This window comes from Pyrgilauda ruficollis, unplaced genomic scaffold (assembly GCF_017590135.1).
Source record: "Pyrgilauda ruficollis isolate IOZ18807 unplaced genomic scaffold, ASM1759013v1 scaffold90, whole genome shotgun sequence".
In the NCBI taxonomy this organism is placed as follows: Eukaryota; Metazoa; Chordata; class Aves; order Passeriformes; family Passeridae; genus Pyrgilauda; species Pyrgilauda ruficollis.
Genome location: NW_024531044.1, coordinates 1,623,709 through 1,644,306, shown reverse-complemented (window position 1 = coordinate 1,644,306; position 20,598 = coordinate 1,623,709). Strand labels below are relative to the sequence as shown.

Genomic DNA, 20,598 nt, shown 5'->3' with positions numbered 1-20,598 from the left:
GTAGTTTCCTCAGCTAAATACAGAGGCATATCTAGCATTTAGCCTCAATTCTCCAAGATGAAAAAAAAAAAACAAAAAAAAACCACACCAACCCAAGCCAACCAAACAACAAAACCCACAAACCCCACCAGCAAGGAGTCAAACAACTAAAAAACAGGGATGGAGAAGCCTACTCTCTCACTCAATGGAAATTCAGCAGTTGAAAGACTAAAATACATTGCTAACTCAGATGAATGACATTTTGCTAAAATGTTCTTAATTATTAGATGACTAGCAAATTTCAAGCAGGTTGCCTGCAAAATCCATGTTGCTCACTGACTGGAAAAAACAGTTACAGAAGCTTGGAAGAGGAATGTAAAAGAAAAGATAAAGCCACTTTACTAGGGTAAGATTGCTTCAAAGCTGTTGGTCACCTCTGTACTGTTTCCCAGTGACGAACAAAACCCTTTACAAGAAGGAAAAGCATTAGCACTTATCCCAGCTATCTCCCTCAGATGAAAAATCACTACTGTGTCTCCAAAGAAACGTGGGCAAGCTAAAACTCAACCCTCTGCTGAAATGAAAGGCTAGTTTGAAGATCCTCTTTTCTAAAAGAAAATTTCTGAACAGCTGTCTAAAGAACAACACTTGCTCTGCTTTCAGAAGTAGGATTTGACAGAATAGCTCATATAACGCTTGAGAAACAGAAATAAGCAAGACTGTAAGCATCTCATTTCATAAGTACACTTTATCTTGGAGAAATATAACAGGGGAATGGGCGCAACACCTAACAACTACTTAACAATAGGTATTTTCTGAGTCACCTAAATATTATCTGGTCCCAGCTAAGAATGGCAATACTTTGTCATGTTGTGTTCTTAACAAAGAAAGAAGATCTGTGAAACACTGGCTTATCTATATTAAACACATCACAACCAAAAGAAGCTACATGTCACAATCTGGCTGCAATGTCCCTAATTGCTGAATTAGTTTTTCAGGGATCATACCAGAAGATGTTCAAAACTAACCATATTTGCTGGTAGTTCAGGAGAGCTTACTTGAGCTTTAAGCCTTTGGACACGCCACAGTTTAGTGAGTTCTCCATTTTTGTCAGCTTAGATAATCACTCATTTTGAAAATGTGTGATTATGTGTTGAGACATCACTAAAAATAAGGAAATCAATGAGGAAAACTCACAAAATATGACAAGTTAGAAAGGAAATTGTAAGTACTAAAAAAGCATCTGGAATGTGTTTTATAAAGAATGGTAAAGCTTACAGAAAAAGTTCTCAAAAGTGCTCAAAATCAGGAAGCCAGATAGAGAAGTGGCAGGATCCATGGAGAAAAGGTGTGGAAGGAGCACTCATGGATAAGTCAATAGCACTAGGAATCATGAGATCTTTGTGTCAGCCCTCACTGTTGAAGGTGTGGGGAGAAGAGCCCCATGAGTTAAATGAATTTGGAAGGTGTCAGTTACGTGCTTGCACACCATGACCTGCTGGCATTCATCCCTCAGTTCTGAGTGAACACAAACGTGAAATTACATTAAATGGCAGGCCAAGGTGCATCAACAAACATTTTTAAAAATAACAGGCCAGAGTGCAAGTTCCATTTGAAAAATTAGAATGTAAAAGAGATCTTCATAGGGATTGTAGCTCAGCAAGTCAAATGTCCATCCCTAGTAAGACGGCAGACTATATAACAAATATTAAGACCACTGGGCATTAAGAGATTAGTGGGAAAAGATCAACATGGCCTCTGTTCACTGGCTGAAGGGCTATGAGTGTATCAAAGAGCACAAAGAGCAATGGAATCAAATACACAGAAATCTTGCAAAATACTTCCACAAGTTTTCACACTGAAGTCCAACCAGAAAACTGGGGGCTGCCCAAACCATCCCAGGAACTCCTCCACCTCTGCATCCGGAAAGCGGCTCCGGCTTCCCTTCCTCAGGCCGCAGGCCTTCCCCCTCCCCTCCCCCACCCAGACACAGCTGGGGGGGAGAGGTCCGATCCGCTCACCTGCCGGACTCCAAAGAGGAAGTCTCTCTGGGAGTGCTCTGCTTTTAACCCCTGTGTGTTCTCAGAGGCGTATCCAAGTCCCCAGTGGCCACACCAGGTGCCAATCTGAAATTTGGCCACTGATTGGTTTGACCATAACTTCCCAAAACTTTACTTCCGGGTCAAACCATGACATGAAGTTATTTATGGATTGGAAGAATTGTCCTTTCACTAACTGAAATCTGGTGAAACAAGAGATAGAAGCTTGGAGATCACTTTTCAAAGAGGAAAGAGTCAACACCAAGTCCTGTAGAGGCAGGTTTTGAGACCACTTTTATTCAGAATCCATTACTGATGATCTAGAGAAGGATTCTGATGACACTAGGGTCTTTGAATTCTCCCCAAATCATCTGTTAGTCTGCCTGGTAGTCACATTCATTCTGCCTTCTGCCACTGCCCTCCTTTCCCCTGGTTCTCCTCTCAGTCACAGACTCTACACACACTAAGGAAGACCAATGGGAGAGTCCATAGTGCAACATAAATTCAAGGAATTATACACTCATCTCTCCCAGTTTTGCTTTTCTAACTATCAGGAATACACTGGACTTGGAAACAGAAGCATACATCAAATTCAACAGATTCACCCGCTAAGTGTTAACAAGTATCAGTACCTGAACATGTATAAACATATTATTAACATGCTAGTAGTGTAGGATATAAAACAATAAGAAATATTAGGCATAACCAGCAGCATGAAAGAGAAATGGAGCAACCCAAAGAAACTTGAACTCGATGCAGAACATACAACAGAAATTTTCAACAGTGAAACAACAGGGAAAAATTACACTGCCAAATGAAACTTGCTAGTTTTCAGTATCACAAGCAAAACAGAAAGAGGGGCCGGAGATGAGGGCTTGAATCAGGACTTAAAAAACCCCAAGTTTTAAGTCCATCATAGGCCAAAAATAAAGAGCACTACCATTTCACCATCTACAGCAGCCTTAGTGCTAGCCATTGCACTTATGAATGGAAAGCTGAATGTCCAGACAAAATGAAACAAGACTGCCTGACACAGTTTGTCAGATTTGCATGTTAGTTATGCACATGATGTAAAACATTATGTACATAAATCCAAGTTAAGACTAAAAATGTATATATTATCTCTAGTAAACTGAAGTCATAATTTAGGAATGTGACAGAATATGCAAAACAATATGCAACTGTTTAATGAGCATTCCAATAAGAGATTTAGAGATTACTTCATGTGTAGAGACTTAACCTTTAGCTGCATTAGAGTGCCAGGTTAAAGGCATTGATACCTCATCTAGTATGGGTAATAGATCTGCTATCAGATGCATCAGATCTGCCTCCCTCCCTTTTTCATGTATGCAGCCTTCTTATATAATATCTATTTCCATTTCAAATTAAGTCTTTATTTTCAACATCCTATATTTGGAATATTACATAAAGCCATAGTATACGGACCATGGCTGGGAGTTTTACTTCTCTGGATTAATATAGCCATATTTATAATTTATACCAACCTTACACAAACAAGCAACAAAACCTTGGGAGCCAGGTGAAGCTGGCAGAATGAAATCCTGGCAGACCAAAAGAAATTTCTACGAATTCTGTCCCAAGTTCAAAGCACTCTTCGTTTGACTGAATTCTGCCTCTTTGAGATGTTGATAGAGGTTTTCCAAAGCAGCAAGCAACAGAAAAGGGAAGGAGATTAAGTGCACAGAGCACAAGTTCACTGCATAAATGTACCCCGCCATATAGTGGCTAAATACGTATCAGGCTATTTAACTCTGTGGGACTGAACTCCCAGCTTCTTCACCAATTCTAGGCCACAACAAGAGAAGCATCACTAAGGACAATCTCTGAGCTTACCAGTTCAACATAGTCAGTTGCAATGCACAAAAAGGACAGGAATCAAACTCACCTTCTTGAATGAAAAGTAATATATAAGGGAAGAAAATAAAAAACTAAGAATTTTCTGCTAACAGCAATGCTGGGGAAGATGAAACAGGAAAGCCTTATTAATATGATTGCCTGGCAAAAGATTTTGAGAATATGGAAACTATAAGTGAGACTGAAATTAAAGCAAGCTTTGAGATACCAAGCCTTAGTTACTGAACAACTGGAAAACAATGTTATGGCCAGCTGAAGGTAATCCCCTTTTGATTAGACAACACCCTCTGCTTGCAGACAGGTCCAAGGGTCAGAGCAGACCCTACTAGATTGGCAGAAGGGGTCCAAAGAGTAGCTTTTAAGGTTTAAAATGTAACACAGTATGGTAATGTAATGATTCTTATAGGCTGTATGTAAATGCTATAAATTTGTATCTTGTACTAGACTGGTTATTGAGAATTAGAATATTCAGCATGGAAGAAGATTTATTGTATTGTAATAGGAACTTTGTTCTCTTTTGTCGTCTCTTTTCCTCTTGCTGTCTCTCACTCTCTCTCTCTCTCTTTCGGGCTCCTCTTTGGGGCCTGCTCCGAGCTGTGGCTGGCAGCTCCAAGCAGGGCCCCTGCACCCACATTCTTTGCAATAAACCACAAGGTCCAAGACCTGGCTTCAGAGATCACTCGTGTCCGTCCGTCCTGACTGACCTACCCCCCATTGCTCCTACACAGCAAATCTCCTCATCTGCTACTATGTGCAAATTCCTGTTCCCCTCTGCAACCTAGCAGTGTTTGTTGTACCTACTGTTTGATGCTCCAAGAAAAAGCTGAGGTCAGTAAAATAATCCTCTTCAAAACAACAGAAACACCACAGCAACAGACTATTAGCACGAGGACAGGAACGTAACATATTAATTAACCTCAGGATAATTAAGCATTTTCACTCCCTTCTGGAGTAAACAATTTATTCTCGTCAATTATCAGATCACCAGGATAGGACAAATGAGGAAATAAGCCGCTAACAAGAAGAATTACCCAGCAAATTTCTTGGTCAGCTGTACAGCTCTTCTTGTTCACCAAGACTGGGAATTAGTGAGAGGTGAATCAGAGTGGCAGTGGGGCACCAGCCTGGATGCTGTGCAAGCAAGGTTCAGCAGCAGCTGAAACAGACATGTTACCAACCCTTCTAGACACAAATGCAAAAGCACAGCACTACAGGGCTGCAATGAAAAGTCAATCTCATCCTGTTACGGACCTAAACCAAAAATAAATATAGGTCCTCAAAGGGTAATTAGTCTTCTCATACCAGTACATTCCACACACAGTCCATTCCTGGAAATTTTGCTCTATTCTTCTGACCTTTATCTGCAGTTCTCTTAGCCTGGAGAACTCTTTTAACATATTCCTCAGGACAAGAAAGTAATATAGCTCAGATGCCTTAAAACTGTGACTGTTATGTTTATGTTATCATAACAACTAAAATTTGAAATTGTGTTGGGCACATAATTAAAGTAATACTTTACAACCAAATCCCTTTGTTTGTCCTAGAAGCAAAAAGAATAACTTTACCAGAAACTGAAATTATCAAGATGATGTCCTTTTGGGCATCAACAGTACAGAAAGTAATAGTGAGAATTTCTGACAATTTATAACTCTGGTTTGATGCATAGATATTAGCTGTCAGTATTTCACATCACAACTGAAACAAAAAAAGAAACAAGCCTTCATGCAACAAACCAAATCACAGCTTCAAAATATCTTTCTTGACTAACTAGCAAGCCTTGAAAGTCTGTCCTAGCCAATGGAAAAGGAGCTCTCATCCCATTTCCCATTATCCGTGTAACATTATGCTCCATAATTTCCATTCTACCAACATTCCTCCTGTTCTGCCAGAGGTACTCATGAACTCTTTTCAAACAATGTCATTTTAAAATGAGAAAACAGAGGATGTGTAGACTTTTCCATGCTTCCATACAGTTTCCTTTAAATTCAGATAGTTTTCCAACAGTATACTCAATTCACTGGACGAGAAAAACCACAGCTACTGTGACTGAGGTGCTAGTAGGCAGAAATAAATGCTCTATGATCTTGAGGTTTCACCTTCTGAGCCTGTAGCTGAAGTGCCAGATTTACTGGCCATGTAAAGAGTGAGAATGGGAGAAAACAAGGACTGGCTGTACACCATGACCCACAAAAATGTACTCAGATACCTTCTAAGAATAATGTACAGCTTTGAGCTAGGTATAGTTCCGAGGGATGCACTTCTGCTTTCACAAATAGCCACAAGATAAAGGTGATGCAAGCCACCAGTGCCATGAGTCAGAAGACAATCTACTAAGGAATGATATCTCCAGCTGAATGTAACATGTTCATAGAAGTTTAAGATCATTTTCTTCTCCTCCCACAGAACTCTCAGGAAACAAAAAAAAACAAACCCAAAACTGATGGCTAGATCTACTCCCATTGACAGAAACTAGAATGGCATTGATGAACCAACTTGCAGGTGGATCCATTCTTTATTACCAGCATCTAAGATGTACATTTAAGCAAATGTATGTTTCGCATAAAAATGAAGCATAAATTGGGCATTTAAGTCTGGCATTTAGCATTCTTGGTTTGGGTTTTTGGAAAAAAACAAGTTTTTTTTTTTGGTCAAAAGTATCTGTTTCTATTTCTTGTTTTCTACCTCTGTGACATTCCCTCACTGAATACTCTTGGAATTAGTAACAATGAATTATAAATTAGTATTTGCCTATGTTGTTTTTTTACTGGCATTCAGGCCAGTTTTTATGGGCTTTTTTTCTTGGTTTTTTGGTGTGCTCTTCATTCAATCTTCTTATACAATTATTTTCAAAAACTGTTGTTTAAGAGTAGCTTAAACATAGAACCTACTATTTCTAGCATACAACTTAGAATCTAGTATTTATCACAGTCACATACAGTATTTTACAAAAGATTAGCCAAAGATCACATCACAGTTAAGAGATAAATTGCATGGTGCCATTGATAAGACTTTGCTTATTAAATGGCAATGGGAGTACAAATAGCTCAATCTAACATCTGTCCTCATTCTTGTAACTTGAACTTTCCAAAGGCTTCTTAGATATTCCTGTAAAATAGGACCGTTTAAAAAAGCTAAAGTAAGAAAAAAAAAACCACAAAAACCCACAAACATTTTTTCATCAGTTATCTTTCAGCAGGAAGATTTACAGGCTCAAAGAAAGCATTTTAACAAACATGAATTAATTCTTCACAACCAACACATTTTTCAAGCCCCACAGTTGTGGGCTACGTTTTCCTTTAGCATCTAACCAGGAGAGAGTAAAATGAACATCTCAGCAGGAACATGAAAGGCTTCCTAATTGCAGAACTGGGCAAATATCAAAACAGGCTTTCTGCTGTAAATCAGGAGTCATTCTTAACACAGAAAAAACCAATGCTCTCATGCCACAGTGGTGATTACTTCCTTTTCAGAAAACTTGTGACCAGAACTGTTCTTTCAGCTACAGCTGTGAGACAGACTGAAATCCAAACAGTCCAGAAAGCTTCTTCACAGAAGGGAAGAACTGGTGTAAATTCAGAAAGGCTCTCTTGGATCAAACAAGGTGGTTTATACAGGTACCTCAGTAAGAATGGCACTTGGTGCCTTATTAAACTTTTGGATGTTACCTCTTCCATTTAGTATGGACTTGACTGTGAAAGTGCTTTAATCACTGGCAATGGAGAACAGGCAAAGTGGTGCCATTCCAAAAACAGAAACTTGTCAAAGGAAATAAAAGAATTCCTCAATGAATGAGGATGAATTTTCAAAACACCATATGTAAAGTGAAATACAATCCAACACACCCTAGGGGAGGCTACAGAAACTTTCTGAAAAGCACTGTTCTTGTTGAAATGGACTTCACTTTTCCTGGGAAGTACTCTATTGCCTTGCACACAGCATTGCAAGGTAACAGCACAAGCTATACTCATTACTGCTCAGTGCTTATAAGCTACTTTGAAGACTGACAGTGCTATTACCTAAAAATGACACTGGATAGTGTACTTCAAAAACTCCTCCACAAATTGTGAAGTACTTGTTTGTTTACAACATGGCAGAAAGAATAATTATGCGTAACACAACACGCTGCTCACAGTGTAAGTCAGATCAGCTCCTTAACAGGCTTAACTCATGTCCTGGCTTTTTAGAATAGCTTTTATGCTGAACATTAATGAATGTGGCTTTAAAAAGAAAAGAGTACTCACCCTGTAGAGAGGGTGGCATTTGTCCTTGAAACATGGTGCCAAACGAGCATAGATCTGCAGGCTATAGTAATAGCTTGCCAGCTGGAGAGATAACGCAGAATGTAATTGTTTTTCAAAGCATTTGTTGGCATCTACCACCTAGAAGAAATAGAGAATTAATTTACATGAAAGAATTAGCAAGCATTACACAACATTAAGTGTACAAACTTTCAAAAAATCTACTTGCTGTCTTTTAGAAATAGTCCTATGTTTTTCTGGTGTTTTTTTTTCCCCCTTGCACAAACACCTAAACCAAAATGTTTTTGTAACTACACTATTGCTGCTTCTATAACACAAGGTTATTATCCAGATTTCTGAGTTACATTAGAATTGTCAGTCTGGTAGCCCAACTTCTATTTTAAGTAAGAAAATGTGTCTTTTCACTAGTGCCATGCTCAGTGGACAGTCCAATGGCATTTGTTCACTTTTCTTTCATATGCAACAGCCCAATCTGTAAAAATATGTATTAAAATGAAATTGAGTACTGAAGATTTTAACACCTTAAGGAAATTAAATTTGCTAATGGAATTCTGCTATGAATAGTCTTTCCTAGCAAAAATATACAAACAAAGCCCCTATCAACGTACCTGTGGCAGTGCAAGCAGATAGGCAAGAGACAAGGCCGCATCCTTTGGTAAAGCATCGCTTGCCAGTTGTAGCAGAACTGCAACAGAGAGGGAGCAGCCACAAAGTCTGGATTACTGACCCACCTGGCCTTGAGAGCTAGCAAATGAAATGTTTTCAGGGCAACTATATTTTATTAGACACTAGCTTGAAGCACTCCAGACATACTTAATTAAACACTTATCAGCGCAATCCATAAAGAGATAATACATAATTAAACTGCAGCACAGCTTTACCTTAACTTCCAGGCAAAGTATTTGATGCATTAACCAAAGAAGAATGAGACTGTGCAGCAACACATACTAAACAAAGCCACCTGTACTGATTTCCAAGAAGTAAATATTTCGCTTGTAAAATCAAGGAAGTAATGTAATGTTGTAAGGGTTTGAGGATACCAAGAAGAGGAATGGTACAAAATGTCTTCTCCTCAAGCCTGAGCTCAAACTCCCTTATCACTAAACACAACATATCATATTAAAAATTTCTGCCTCAATTAAAAATAAAAACAAAAACCACAAGTATCATAAGAAACACCACAGCAAGGTTCTGCCACATACTGAAAACAAGTATCAGTACTACAGCAATTGTAATAAATTCATCAAAGGATAAGCATTCTGATTATAAACACATATACTTCTGGTAAAACAGAAACAAAAATCACCTGCTTTTCCTACATTATAGATACCAAACTTGAGGGGGAGGGGTTGTTTCCATTGTTATAGATTACATTATTACTAATGTTATTAATAACAATATTATTTCAATAGGAAGAAGCTATCTTCCAGCAACTTAGCTCTTTATTTCAAGAAAGTCTCAAACATCTGTTTGTTAATTCCCAAATTACATAAACTCCTCTGCAGGGCATGTTGGTAAAAACCCGATTACTTTACACACACTCCCACAGTGAACTGTTTGTTCCAAAGAATGACTTATAAAAGGCTTGAATGACCAATTACAATTTTAAGACTATCATTAATTTGCCATCAGCCTGAAGTGGATTTACACGCTGGCCCTCAGCCAGATACAAGCACTAAATTTCTATGTGACAAGTCACCACAAAGGCTGCAACATAAGCCTGTCCAACAGTACCGATCCTTTACCCTTCAAATGGCTTTTACTGTGCTTCAGACAGCTTCTTGATGCTGACAGATTGTTTCTGCTATACTCTAAATAACCTCTATGCTGTCCAAGCAAAGATAGTATGAACTCTAGGAATATCTAATATTAAAATCTGATGAAAATTGCTGGCTCCTCCTCTGATAACAAGAAGTTACTTTTTGTATTCTTACAACCACCTCTAGTTAAATAGAAAAAAAAAAAACGGAGGCGGAAGAAAGAGTTTCAGTTCTCTCTTTTCCCTTTCTTTGGAGAATTAATGTTAATAAAACCTCTTAATACACAATAAAATACGGGTTCCCTTTCAACTTAATATCCCCAACATGACTACTGACACACTTGCAAAAACTGATCTTCACCATTAGGATAGCAATAATTACAAAGAACATGGCACCAATACAGGGCCAGAAAACAATATGCTGTTCTTCACACTTTGCATGAGGTGTGACACAATGGCATCCCAACTGCCAGAAGGTATGCAAGAAGAAAGAACTGCCTCTACTGTCATACCTTCTAAGAAAAAAAAAATTCCTCTGTACCAATGCAATAAATTTTCTGCAGGCTAGTGTGTTCCTGATAGGTTTTCATGCATCCATACTTAGATGTCCACTTTACATACACACAAATACATGCAAGCAAAAATAATTTCATACAGCTTTCTGTCTCCCAGAGAAGCCATACAAGAATCCTCTGCAGTCTAACTGGGCTGAGTTCAAATCACAGGCTCCAGACATTAGCAGGATGCCATTTTGTCCTGTCATGTATCTTCACAAAATTTACAGGAACTTAATGACATTTCAGACCACTACCAAATCTGGAATTTGCCAAAGGGATTAGACGTTACAGGGTCGGCAAACCAGGGAGGACAGGCAGTGACAAACAAAATGCCAATGCTGCTGTCCCCCTGCTGTCCCACAAGCACAACTTTCCCAGAGAAACACAAAAATACTCTGATTTTACAAATATACTTGTTTCCTGTGCGGGTCTTTATGCCACAGCCTGTTTGAGAAGCTAAATACTGAAAAAAATGTTTATCTGTGAAAATTGGAATTTCTCCATACCTAGAAAGTTTCAACTCACTTTCCATGGACTTCCCTCCGGAAAAAAATGCAAAAGGTGCTTTGAGTCTTCAATTGTTCATTTAGCCCATGATAAAATCTCAATAAACTTAGAAGTATATACTGCATTTAAACAGCCATGTCTACAAGTAACTACAAAATTATGGGAAACATTAAGGTATTATTTTCTCCAAAACCCCTGAGGATTAATAGGTTATGACCATCTGTCTTAGGTTTAATCTGAGTTTAGTGGCAAATCTGGTTAGAAGGATGTACAGCCATAATTTCAAATTGCATCTCCAACCTCCTGGTCAGTCCCTAAGGCCTATGGGGAAAGAAAATCCTAGTTAAACAGAGATGCACAACATGGTCTCAGCCACACCACGTGTCTGGGTGCACTATCAGTCCACAGCCGAGGAAGGAGCGCTTTACAAGACTCAGGGAGATGAGAGTTACCATTTCACTCGGAAATACTCAGTTTACCACCTACATCCAGACAGCAAAGACAAGAAAAGTCAAGGTCCAAGGTTTGTAACACTACCAGATCCATAAAAGCAGCAAAATATCTTGAGTTTTATTACAGTTTTATCAAGGCCAGACGGGATGGGGCTCTGAATAACCTGGTCTAGTGAAAGCCATCCCTGCCCATGGCAAGGGGTTGAAATGAAATGATTTTTAATTCCTTCCAACCATTCTACAATGCACACTGTCAGTGAGGAGTGTTTAACCAGTCTCTCACACTGCACATGGCACTGTTATAGCCAACAAAGTCTGATGCTTACTCCAGCCTCTCCTAAAACAAAGTGCCAAGTGCAATGAAGACTTCTTTGCTAAACTGCATCTCCCTCCAGGTTCTTCAGTTCTTTTGATGGAGTTGAAACCTGCTGCTGTAGCTGTCCTAGAAGACAGCTAGAAGCAAACAGCTGGGATTCAAACTCATCAGAAAATCAACTGAAACCAGCTATGCTTGCAGTTACTAGACCAGTGCAGTAGCTGAATCTCATATCAGCATTCAAGTTTTGTACGGCAAAATCCTCCCGAAAATGTACAAGAAGCCTGAAAATGATAAAAATGCCTGAAAATGATAAAAATGCAGAATACTAAGTGGGATTCATACCTGTGTGATTCCTTAAACTTCAGCAGTGTGCTATCAATACATATCTTTTCAATCTGCACAATCCTAAATGCATTAACTCATCATAAAGACTTCCAAGAGAACTGACAAAGCAAAGCTTTAAGGGGTAAGAGGTGGGATCCAATATCATTAACACAGGGCTAAACACACCACAAATAGTAAATTATTAATCCAATTATTTAGAGAAAGCTATGTTACACTTATGCTTAAGAACAGTTTACTGAGTACCAAAAGGTGTAATACACGAAAGGACTGACGAGTCCAGAATAAACACAGCCCATTTTTCCAGAGGAAAACACAGAACTCTGTTTCAGAGCACAGTTGGAGGGACTCTTAAGTGAAACTGACTATAGAATAAAAGTGGTGGAAGAGAAGTATTAAATGGCAAAAATTTTATTCTGCACACTTAAGAGGAAGGAGACAGATGCTCAAAAACTGAAGCTAGAATCTAAAATTTTTTTTCTTCTTCAAGCAAAAGTCCCCAGCACTGAAATTTCCATCTCAAAAGCAGCCACTGAATCAGTTCCAATTACTCAAGTTCCAGCAGGAACTGTTACCACAGATCTGCCAAGTAAATCATTTTTCCTAAGGAAGCAATAAATACTTTTTAATCCTTGCCTCCCCCTCTTCCTTTAAGACACACAAATCAAAGCTAAAGGCCTATGGGCATTCAGCATGCAACAAATGAGATTTTAAGTACTGATTTTAAAGGATTTTTTTGCATTAAGAGAGCATGTAAAGAACAAAACATGCACACACCCAATTTATAAAAGGTGTTGCTAACCTTTTCTGATTCAATGTTGTTATATTAGAACTACACAGGTTATCTGTACAAACACCACTTATCTCAAACTACTGAATCATATACTGGTAAGACAAATATGCTGGTTTTCATGAAACAGTTTGAGTAAATGTGTGGCTTATGAAGAAAGCCTGTCATGAAACTTCTCATCTCCTAAATGATTTAATATACTCATTTTTCATGACAGAATTTACCACAAGCCAAGTATAATACATATATCTTCCTTCAAAAGACACTAGCAGCATGCAATATTTAAACAGTGAATTTCTTAAACCAGCAGGAGACATCCTAAAGGAAAGATAAACAACCACAGGTGGTTTTTTGTTGGTTTTTTTTAATTGAAATTATTTCAGTTAAAAAATTATTAAATATAACCTATAACATGTAGACATTTCAGAAGAAGACAAAGTTCTGATGATTCCACAAGCTGTATCAAGAATTAATTGGCAAATAAAATACTACAATGAGCCTTCAATATTGAAACCTGGATATACAGTGGTACAGAATCTGATCAATTGAATATGCAGGCATACCGAGAAATAACTCACACTGGCTGGCAAATTCCCATTACCTGTACATGGTAATACTCAGGAAACCTTCAGCAATTCTTCCCATCATTGCCAACCCCCAAATAACACTTTCTGCTTACTTAAAGAGAACTTTCATTTTTCTATTCGTTGCTGAGCAACTCCTCTTGAAGTCACCAATTCCCTTGAAAACTCTGCAGCTACTTCTAACAAGACTTCTTACCAACAAGAGCCGTTGAACCAGATCACAATTCATGCAAAACACCCAGACAATACTTCAGATCGTTCTGTGCAATTCTCCCCACTTAAACCCACCCACAGATAATTCTGTATTTACTATATATGGAGTGAATATATTCAATATGTCCATACCTTCTGTAGTTGGAAGTAGGTCTTTTCCTTCACTCTTTGTCTCTGCGAGTTTCCCTGTTCTCAGCAACACTTCTGCAAAGCTTTCCAAAGAATTGTTCTGGTATGTTCCATAGCTGACTTCAGACTGGAAGTAAAAAAAAAACTGACAAATACACTCTACACCTGCATTTTTATTTGGATCACTTGCATCACATGCAGCTGTTTACCTCCATTCCTCTATTTGCTTTCCTTTGTTTAATTCTAGATTTTTTCCTACTATGGCACAGAACTTCAAGCCACACATATAATCAAAAACTGTGTCTTTTCATTTATTTCACAATTATATTTCACGATTATAAAATCACAACAAAAACCTGCAGACTTCTGTAACTTACTTCTGCAACATATGGATCATCAATTAGAGACTCATAAAATGGATGACAGCCTTGTTTTTCCACGGTAGCATTTTCTCCAGACCCACTTTTTAATACATCTCCAAATTCTTGGCCCTGGGAAAAATAAGTATAGTTGAGCCTAGTTGTAAAAAAGCTCATAAAAATGCTGTAAACACTATGCAGAAGGGAAACAACTGTAAATGAAAAGATCACTGAATTCAGTGGGGAGCAACAAAGGAGTCATCTTACATAAACCAGTTCTGAATGAAGTCCAGTATTCTTAAAAAAGGAAAGAGAATCAAGTTCAAAAGTAGTATCACAGAAAACAGTGGCACAAACATTATAGAAAAGTCACTGAAATAGAGGAAGTAGAAGCGAGAAACTGCAAAGGAACAGCTTTGAATACAAGATGACAGTATTTAAAGACTAGGCTTTACTGTGCTTTGTTCCCCAAAGTTTTAAAGTTCTGTCAAATTTCAATTAGGCCTTCTTACACTATGCTAAGAAAACAGGAGAAAACAGATGAGAAAACAGCTTTAGACCCCTTCCTTCATTGGGATTTCCTTGCAAACAGTCCTGTGATGTCTGTAGTTTGTTTATTGATTTGAGGGTTCAGCTATTAGGTCCTACAAAGGAGCTGAGTTTTTACACTAATGTATCACAAATGTGCAAACATCTGGGGACACATCAGGAATCCCTTACATGTAATGGTCGCAGGTAAGTTAAGGATCTCTTCCACCACTGCCCATCACTGACAGCATGCAGCATGGCTTTGGTAGTCAGAGTTGTGTTGGACAACACCTTCATGGTTTTGGATGTCGTCCAGTACAACAAATCAGCAGACTGGCCAGAGGAGACGCTGGTTTCATCCTGTGACATATCCAACACACAATGCAGGGGTTAGACTCCTGCTGTAATTAGGTTAGTGGTCTAAAGCCAAACAAATGCATTAGAGTTCAGGCACACTATGTTAGTAACACACTTGAATGACCATTAATTCAGGCAGCAGCTGCCAAAAATAAACAAAAGACAAACTAAAAGTGATTTAGGAGTTTCACTGTGAAGTAAGCAGTGTGATCAGCAGAACATCTGGCCCCTTACTCAGTTATCACCCCCTGATTCCACAAACAGCACTGGTTTTAATTCCAAAGTTTATAATGACAGTGTTCTACATAAATGTTGAATGTTTCTACTAAAATAATCACCTCTCTACAAATGTAAGTTATTTTAGTATATTAATCTTTGATAATTCAAGAAAGCTGATACTAGAGACAATATTGTATTCTTACAGAGGTAGAATTAAGTCAAATTCCCAATAGGGGAAATGGTAGAGATGTAAACACACATTGCTAGACCAACTGATAAAGTATCACCAAGCTTTGACATTTTGCAGCTGGCACACAAAATACTGAAAAAACAGCCAGCCTAAAAGACTACAAGAATCCCAACCTTTTCTCAATCAAAAACTGCTTCTGCAATACATGCACATATGCCCTCACTTAGTATGAACTCACACGTAACTTCCACTCTTAAAAGCAGATACATGTTCCACAAACAGGGCTCTCTATACCAGCTCTTCCTATGTAAAGCATTTAAGTAATACCCAGAAAATTCATGTTGTCCAATCTGTGCTATTCCAGCTGTCAAACGTTTGTGTTAATTGCATGCTTTACAATGTGTGCACATTAATCATAAACATATAATTAGCATATTGAAGAAAACACACTGTTTTCACAACAAAAAACAAGTATTTTCCTCCATATAGCAAACTTGAACAGCCAAATATTTATCCCTAACAACTGTATTATTAATTTCCCCATACACAGAAGTATATTGGAACAGCAAAATTCTACCTGTATAGCGGCATGGGATGTATTAGTTTACAACTAATACTAATTCAACTAATTCATGACAAAACCTCAAACATGAGAGCCAAAGTTGTACTGAAAAGAAATACATCCCACTGTGACCTCAGAGGAAAAATGTATCAGCTTCAATAAGGTAGAATTTCATGTAGAAAACCTTATTTTAGTACCTTTTACTATAACATACAGTAAATTACTGCCTCAAGCTGACCATTGAAGTAGCAGGTTCATCTTAAGTCCTTCAGCATTTGTTTTAATCTTTTCTGAAATCATAAGTGTGCATTTCACAGATGCATCACTAATGAATCAACTGGCTAAACTGGGAATTTCAGCTCTTGCTTCACCAAATTAACAATGTGCATGCCAAGTACAACCTGTCAGAATTTTTGCAGCTCTGAAAAATTAAAACCAACTGAAAATTCTAGGTCTGGTGGCCTGGGGGAAGAATTTCTTGTTCACATGTTTTTTTAAATAAACCATTTTAAGTACTTAGTAAGACACATTTTTTTTAATTTATTTTAAATGTTACATACAGAATACTAATTCCTCTCTGCCACTATTTTCAATGCTGTGACACACCTAGTTGATTTTTCATGGAAGAAAAATAAACCAAAACGAAACCAAACTAAAACAGAACGAGAAAAAACCATCCCACCCAAGCTGTCAACTGCATTTGAGCAAAGCACTTTTCTTTAAATCAGCCTCCTTCAGCAGTATGAAAACTAATGATCCAACTTCAGTGCAGGTGTTAATGCTTATGGCACTACTGCTATCAGATAAACTAGACTTCTGTTTAAAAATAATTTCACTCTTACCAGTAATTACACTTTTTTCAGCAAAAACAGAAATTCTGTTTTCTGAGAAGTCATTTTGCTCTGCACATGGAGCAGCAACACTTACAGGTTACAACTTTTTGCTATCTCAAATCAATCTCTCACAAAATAAGTTATTTCTTAAATAATGTTGGAGATCGCATCTCAAGAAAACAACTTTAATTGTATCATTTAATTTTATCTTTAGGGAGAAGTTGTATTTTGGGGGTTCTGAGAGGTGTTTGGGAGAAATTATTTTCTTTTACTAATTCTTCCTGACATCCTTTATAAAGTAAGCACTTCTGATTAACAGCAAAGTAATAACAGCAACAACTTAGTAGACAAATTAGCAGACTGAAAATCTCCTTGAATCTAATGATATAAAAAAAAGACAACCAACAAATTCTGAATAATCAAGTTACTCTAAAATAACAGGTAAATATTTATATAAATATATACAGCACATGTTTATATTTATATACACCTTTGCTCCTATATACACTTATATAATTCTAAATAGTTTAATGGGAGGACAAATAACAAAGCCAACTGTTTGTGAGACAAGACACACAGGAGACAGTAATAAATTAGAACAATCGCAGCATGGATTTTAGGATTGGTTTTGGTCTTTAATGACAATTAGTCAAGGTGCAAGGATTAAAACTTGCAAAAACCATACACTGCATACACTTTGTATGTTAAGAATCATTTTATGTCAAGACTATGAAGGAAATGAAATTAGGTAAAACAGAGTCTGTTCAAAAACAGAGCATCACACATTAGGCCTTCCTTTTCCCTTTTTGGTACTTCCATTGCCAAACAGGAATTTAAAATAGTCTCTTTTACATAAGTATTCATGCAGAACCTGTATGGTTTTTTTTGTGCCTTGGAGGGTTCTATATCAGGGATTTAAATTTTTTTTCCAATGTCTGTTACAGCTATGAACCACTCCAAGTGAAAACTCCAGTCCTGCAATGATAAACCAGACCCTGAATGAGAGACTATGGGAAAGATTCAACAACACTAATATTCAACAGCCATTGAATGTTCAGGCTCTTACTAGGGCCATAATATCATAGAAAAAAAAGAAGTCACCCAGCCTGAAGCAGACACAAAGCATTTGATTCAGCTGCTGAAACACAGGCTTTGATGAGTGCCTGAGATATACAGCAGTAATTAAGACAGCTGCTTAACACCTGCAGATCTGACAGGGACATTTTGCAGCAGCACCTAAAGGACAAGAGCACAACTGATCATGACTCTAATAATTTCTAACCAGCTATGATAACAATGTGTGACCTACCAATTTAATGTAAACAAGTGTTCTAAGAGATCCTGTCTTTTCCCAGATATAGTGCTTGGGAAAACTGGAAAAACAAAGACACTAATGCTCTGTCAATCAAAAATTTTCTTTTCTTTAAGAAGCCTTTAAGAAAATAATTCTTATAATTTGAACATATGTTCAAATTATAAGAAAATCATTATTATATTTTGAACATATTAATTTCTCTAGAAAATGTCTAGAAAATACATCTTTTCTATCAAGAGTTTATTCTAAAAAAACCCTTTAAACTTAATTTCTCTTGGGTTGATGTGCCACATAACAGTAATTACACTTCCATATTCAGATATATAAAAAACAATTATTTATAACAGATGTAAACATAATTTAAATATTATGCAGATTTAACAAATTCAGAGCTCACTTACAAGGCAACTGATTAATATTGTTTTGTGCTTATACACAACACAGCATCTCATGTCTAAGCATTTTATTTGAATTTAATAATTTTACCATTAATATTCTGAAAGGCTTTTCATTAATCAAGAGCTTAATCTTCTCACTGAGATATTCTGGTTGAGAAGCACAAGATTAGTTGTTTAGGCACTTGCAGCAAACACAAGAAAAAAGGATGAGGAAGTAAAAAGGATGAGGACTGGTGAAACTTAACATTTTGCTTAAAAACAATCTGGTACATTGGAATCATCATAGATTCCACAACATAACTTCTCAAATGGATTCCATGACTTCAAAAAACAGTGACAAGGTGACACAAAGCTTGTGCAAACGCATTAGCTCCTATACAGAATAATGACGTGCAGCTTTATCACAGCATTCATTAATTTCTTTTAGGGTAGGATCAAAAACTTGGAGAAGAGTTATGCTGAAGTCAACATGAGAGGAATATTAAATGATCCATTTTTAAGCAGTCTATGTATATATATATAGCCAGCTCCTATCAAGATTTCTGCACATTTCAGAGGAAAAAAAATCAGAGGAAAAATTGAATACAAATGAAATTCTATCAGAAATTCCTAGGGAAGAGTTCACCAAGAAAAAGCTGATGAAAAAGTATGACCAGGCTGGTGATGTCAGTTAATATACAGGAAGAAATGGTAGTAGAGACTAATAATTCAATGTTAGACAAAAGAGGGATAGAAAAAGGTCACTAAAGGTTTAAAAAGTGAACATGATATACTTACAGATAGGTATTTTGAATGCAATAGAAAAAGGGATGCCCAAACACATGTATGCCACACCTTAATTGAGTCACGATAAGAAAACTTACACTTGGGGCCCCAAATTGAGAAAGCATCAGTAAGCGAGAAAAAACAACATTTGTCAATTCCCTGAAATAATGATTGTGGAAGTTAATCAGGATGTAAGTGAAGATTTTTTTTCTTTAAAGAAACGAAAATTCTGTGCAAGACAATGAAGGTGAAGCACAGGGAATCAGATGAAGTGTAACTACAGGGATGGCAGTTATGGGATTCAGTGAAGTCAAAAAAACTCAGTTATTGAATATATTGCTTTTCTAACACTGCAGATGTCTGTAACAAAGGAAAAGTTATACAGTGAGTAAATTTTTGGCTATGTTTCCTCCTGTGTCATTCCAAGAAATGAAAAAAACTATAAATCCCTATTAAGTCAACTGGGAGAGAACAAAAGGAAAGAATTAGCAAATATACAGAACTTCATTTCCTAGTGTAACAGTCCGAAACACAACATGCCAAGGAGCCTTATTAAAGAAAAAGAAAATACACCTCAGTGCAGCAACATGCAAACTTGCCAGGTCAATTGTCTACCTACTTCGAATTCTAAAGAGACAATCAACCACAGCTAAGGGGGGTGGGAAATGAATGCTATATTGGAGAAATTTTTGAATGCCAATTCTCCAGCATAATGAATATTGCTTTCAATATGCAAACTGAAATTATAGCGAAGTTAATTAGTGAGTTTACTCAACTCTGATAAACTTCTGAATAAATTTCTGAATCATTTATATGCATGTCTAATTGCTCTGCCACAATACAGTACAACAGCACATGAAAGGTGATGCATGACAAATTTTTATAGACATTAAAATATTGTAAACATATGCATCCACACCCATATTAATTTTATAAGCATCTACTTAATAACCTCCCACTCAGAGAGATGCATCTACGGATTTCCAGAAAATAAAATGCATTTGTGCCAGTGAAACAGACCTGTTCTTCATAGTGATGGTTCTGGCAGACACAAAATGTTTGACTCTCTTCCTCTGAATACTGTTTGTAGTGCTATTTTACCTTCCTGCCATTTATTTCATATATATGCAAATACACACATCTACATGTATGTCTACATGTCTACATATACATGCATATGTACATACATAAAAACCATACACAAAATATGGACATATTCTCCAAGGAGGCTGGAACTCTCATAATTTCTCAAAAAGCCACTCTATGCA

At 37.2% G+C, this 20,598-nt stretch overlaps 1 protein-coding gene across 2 annotated transcripts in view; it reads right to left on the bottom strand.

Moving 5' to 3' along the window:
* Positions 1-20,598, bottom strand: part of NBAS (NBAS subunit of NRZ tethering complex) — a 160,805-nt gene that overhangs the window by 70,143 nt on the left and 70,064 nt on the right. Inside the window, exons 36-40 of one of the 2 annotated variants that reach the window (XM_041489177.1) lie at positions 14,884-15,051; positions 14,182-14,295; positions 13,808-13,931; positions 8,761-8,837; positions 8,135-8,272 (exon numbers count right to left, since the gene is read on the bottom strand). In XM_041489177.1, the coding sequence (XP_041345111.1) occupies positions 8,135-8,272; positions 8,761-8,837; positions 13,808-13,931; positions 14,182-14,295; positions 14,884-15,051 (621 nt within the window). The remainder of the gene's footprint in view (positions 1-8,134; positions 8,273-8,760; positions 8,838-13,807; positions 13,932-14,181; positions 14,296-14,883; positions 15,052-20,598) is intronic. The other variant, XM_041489178.1, reaches the window with a different exon arrangement.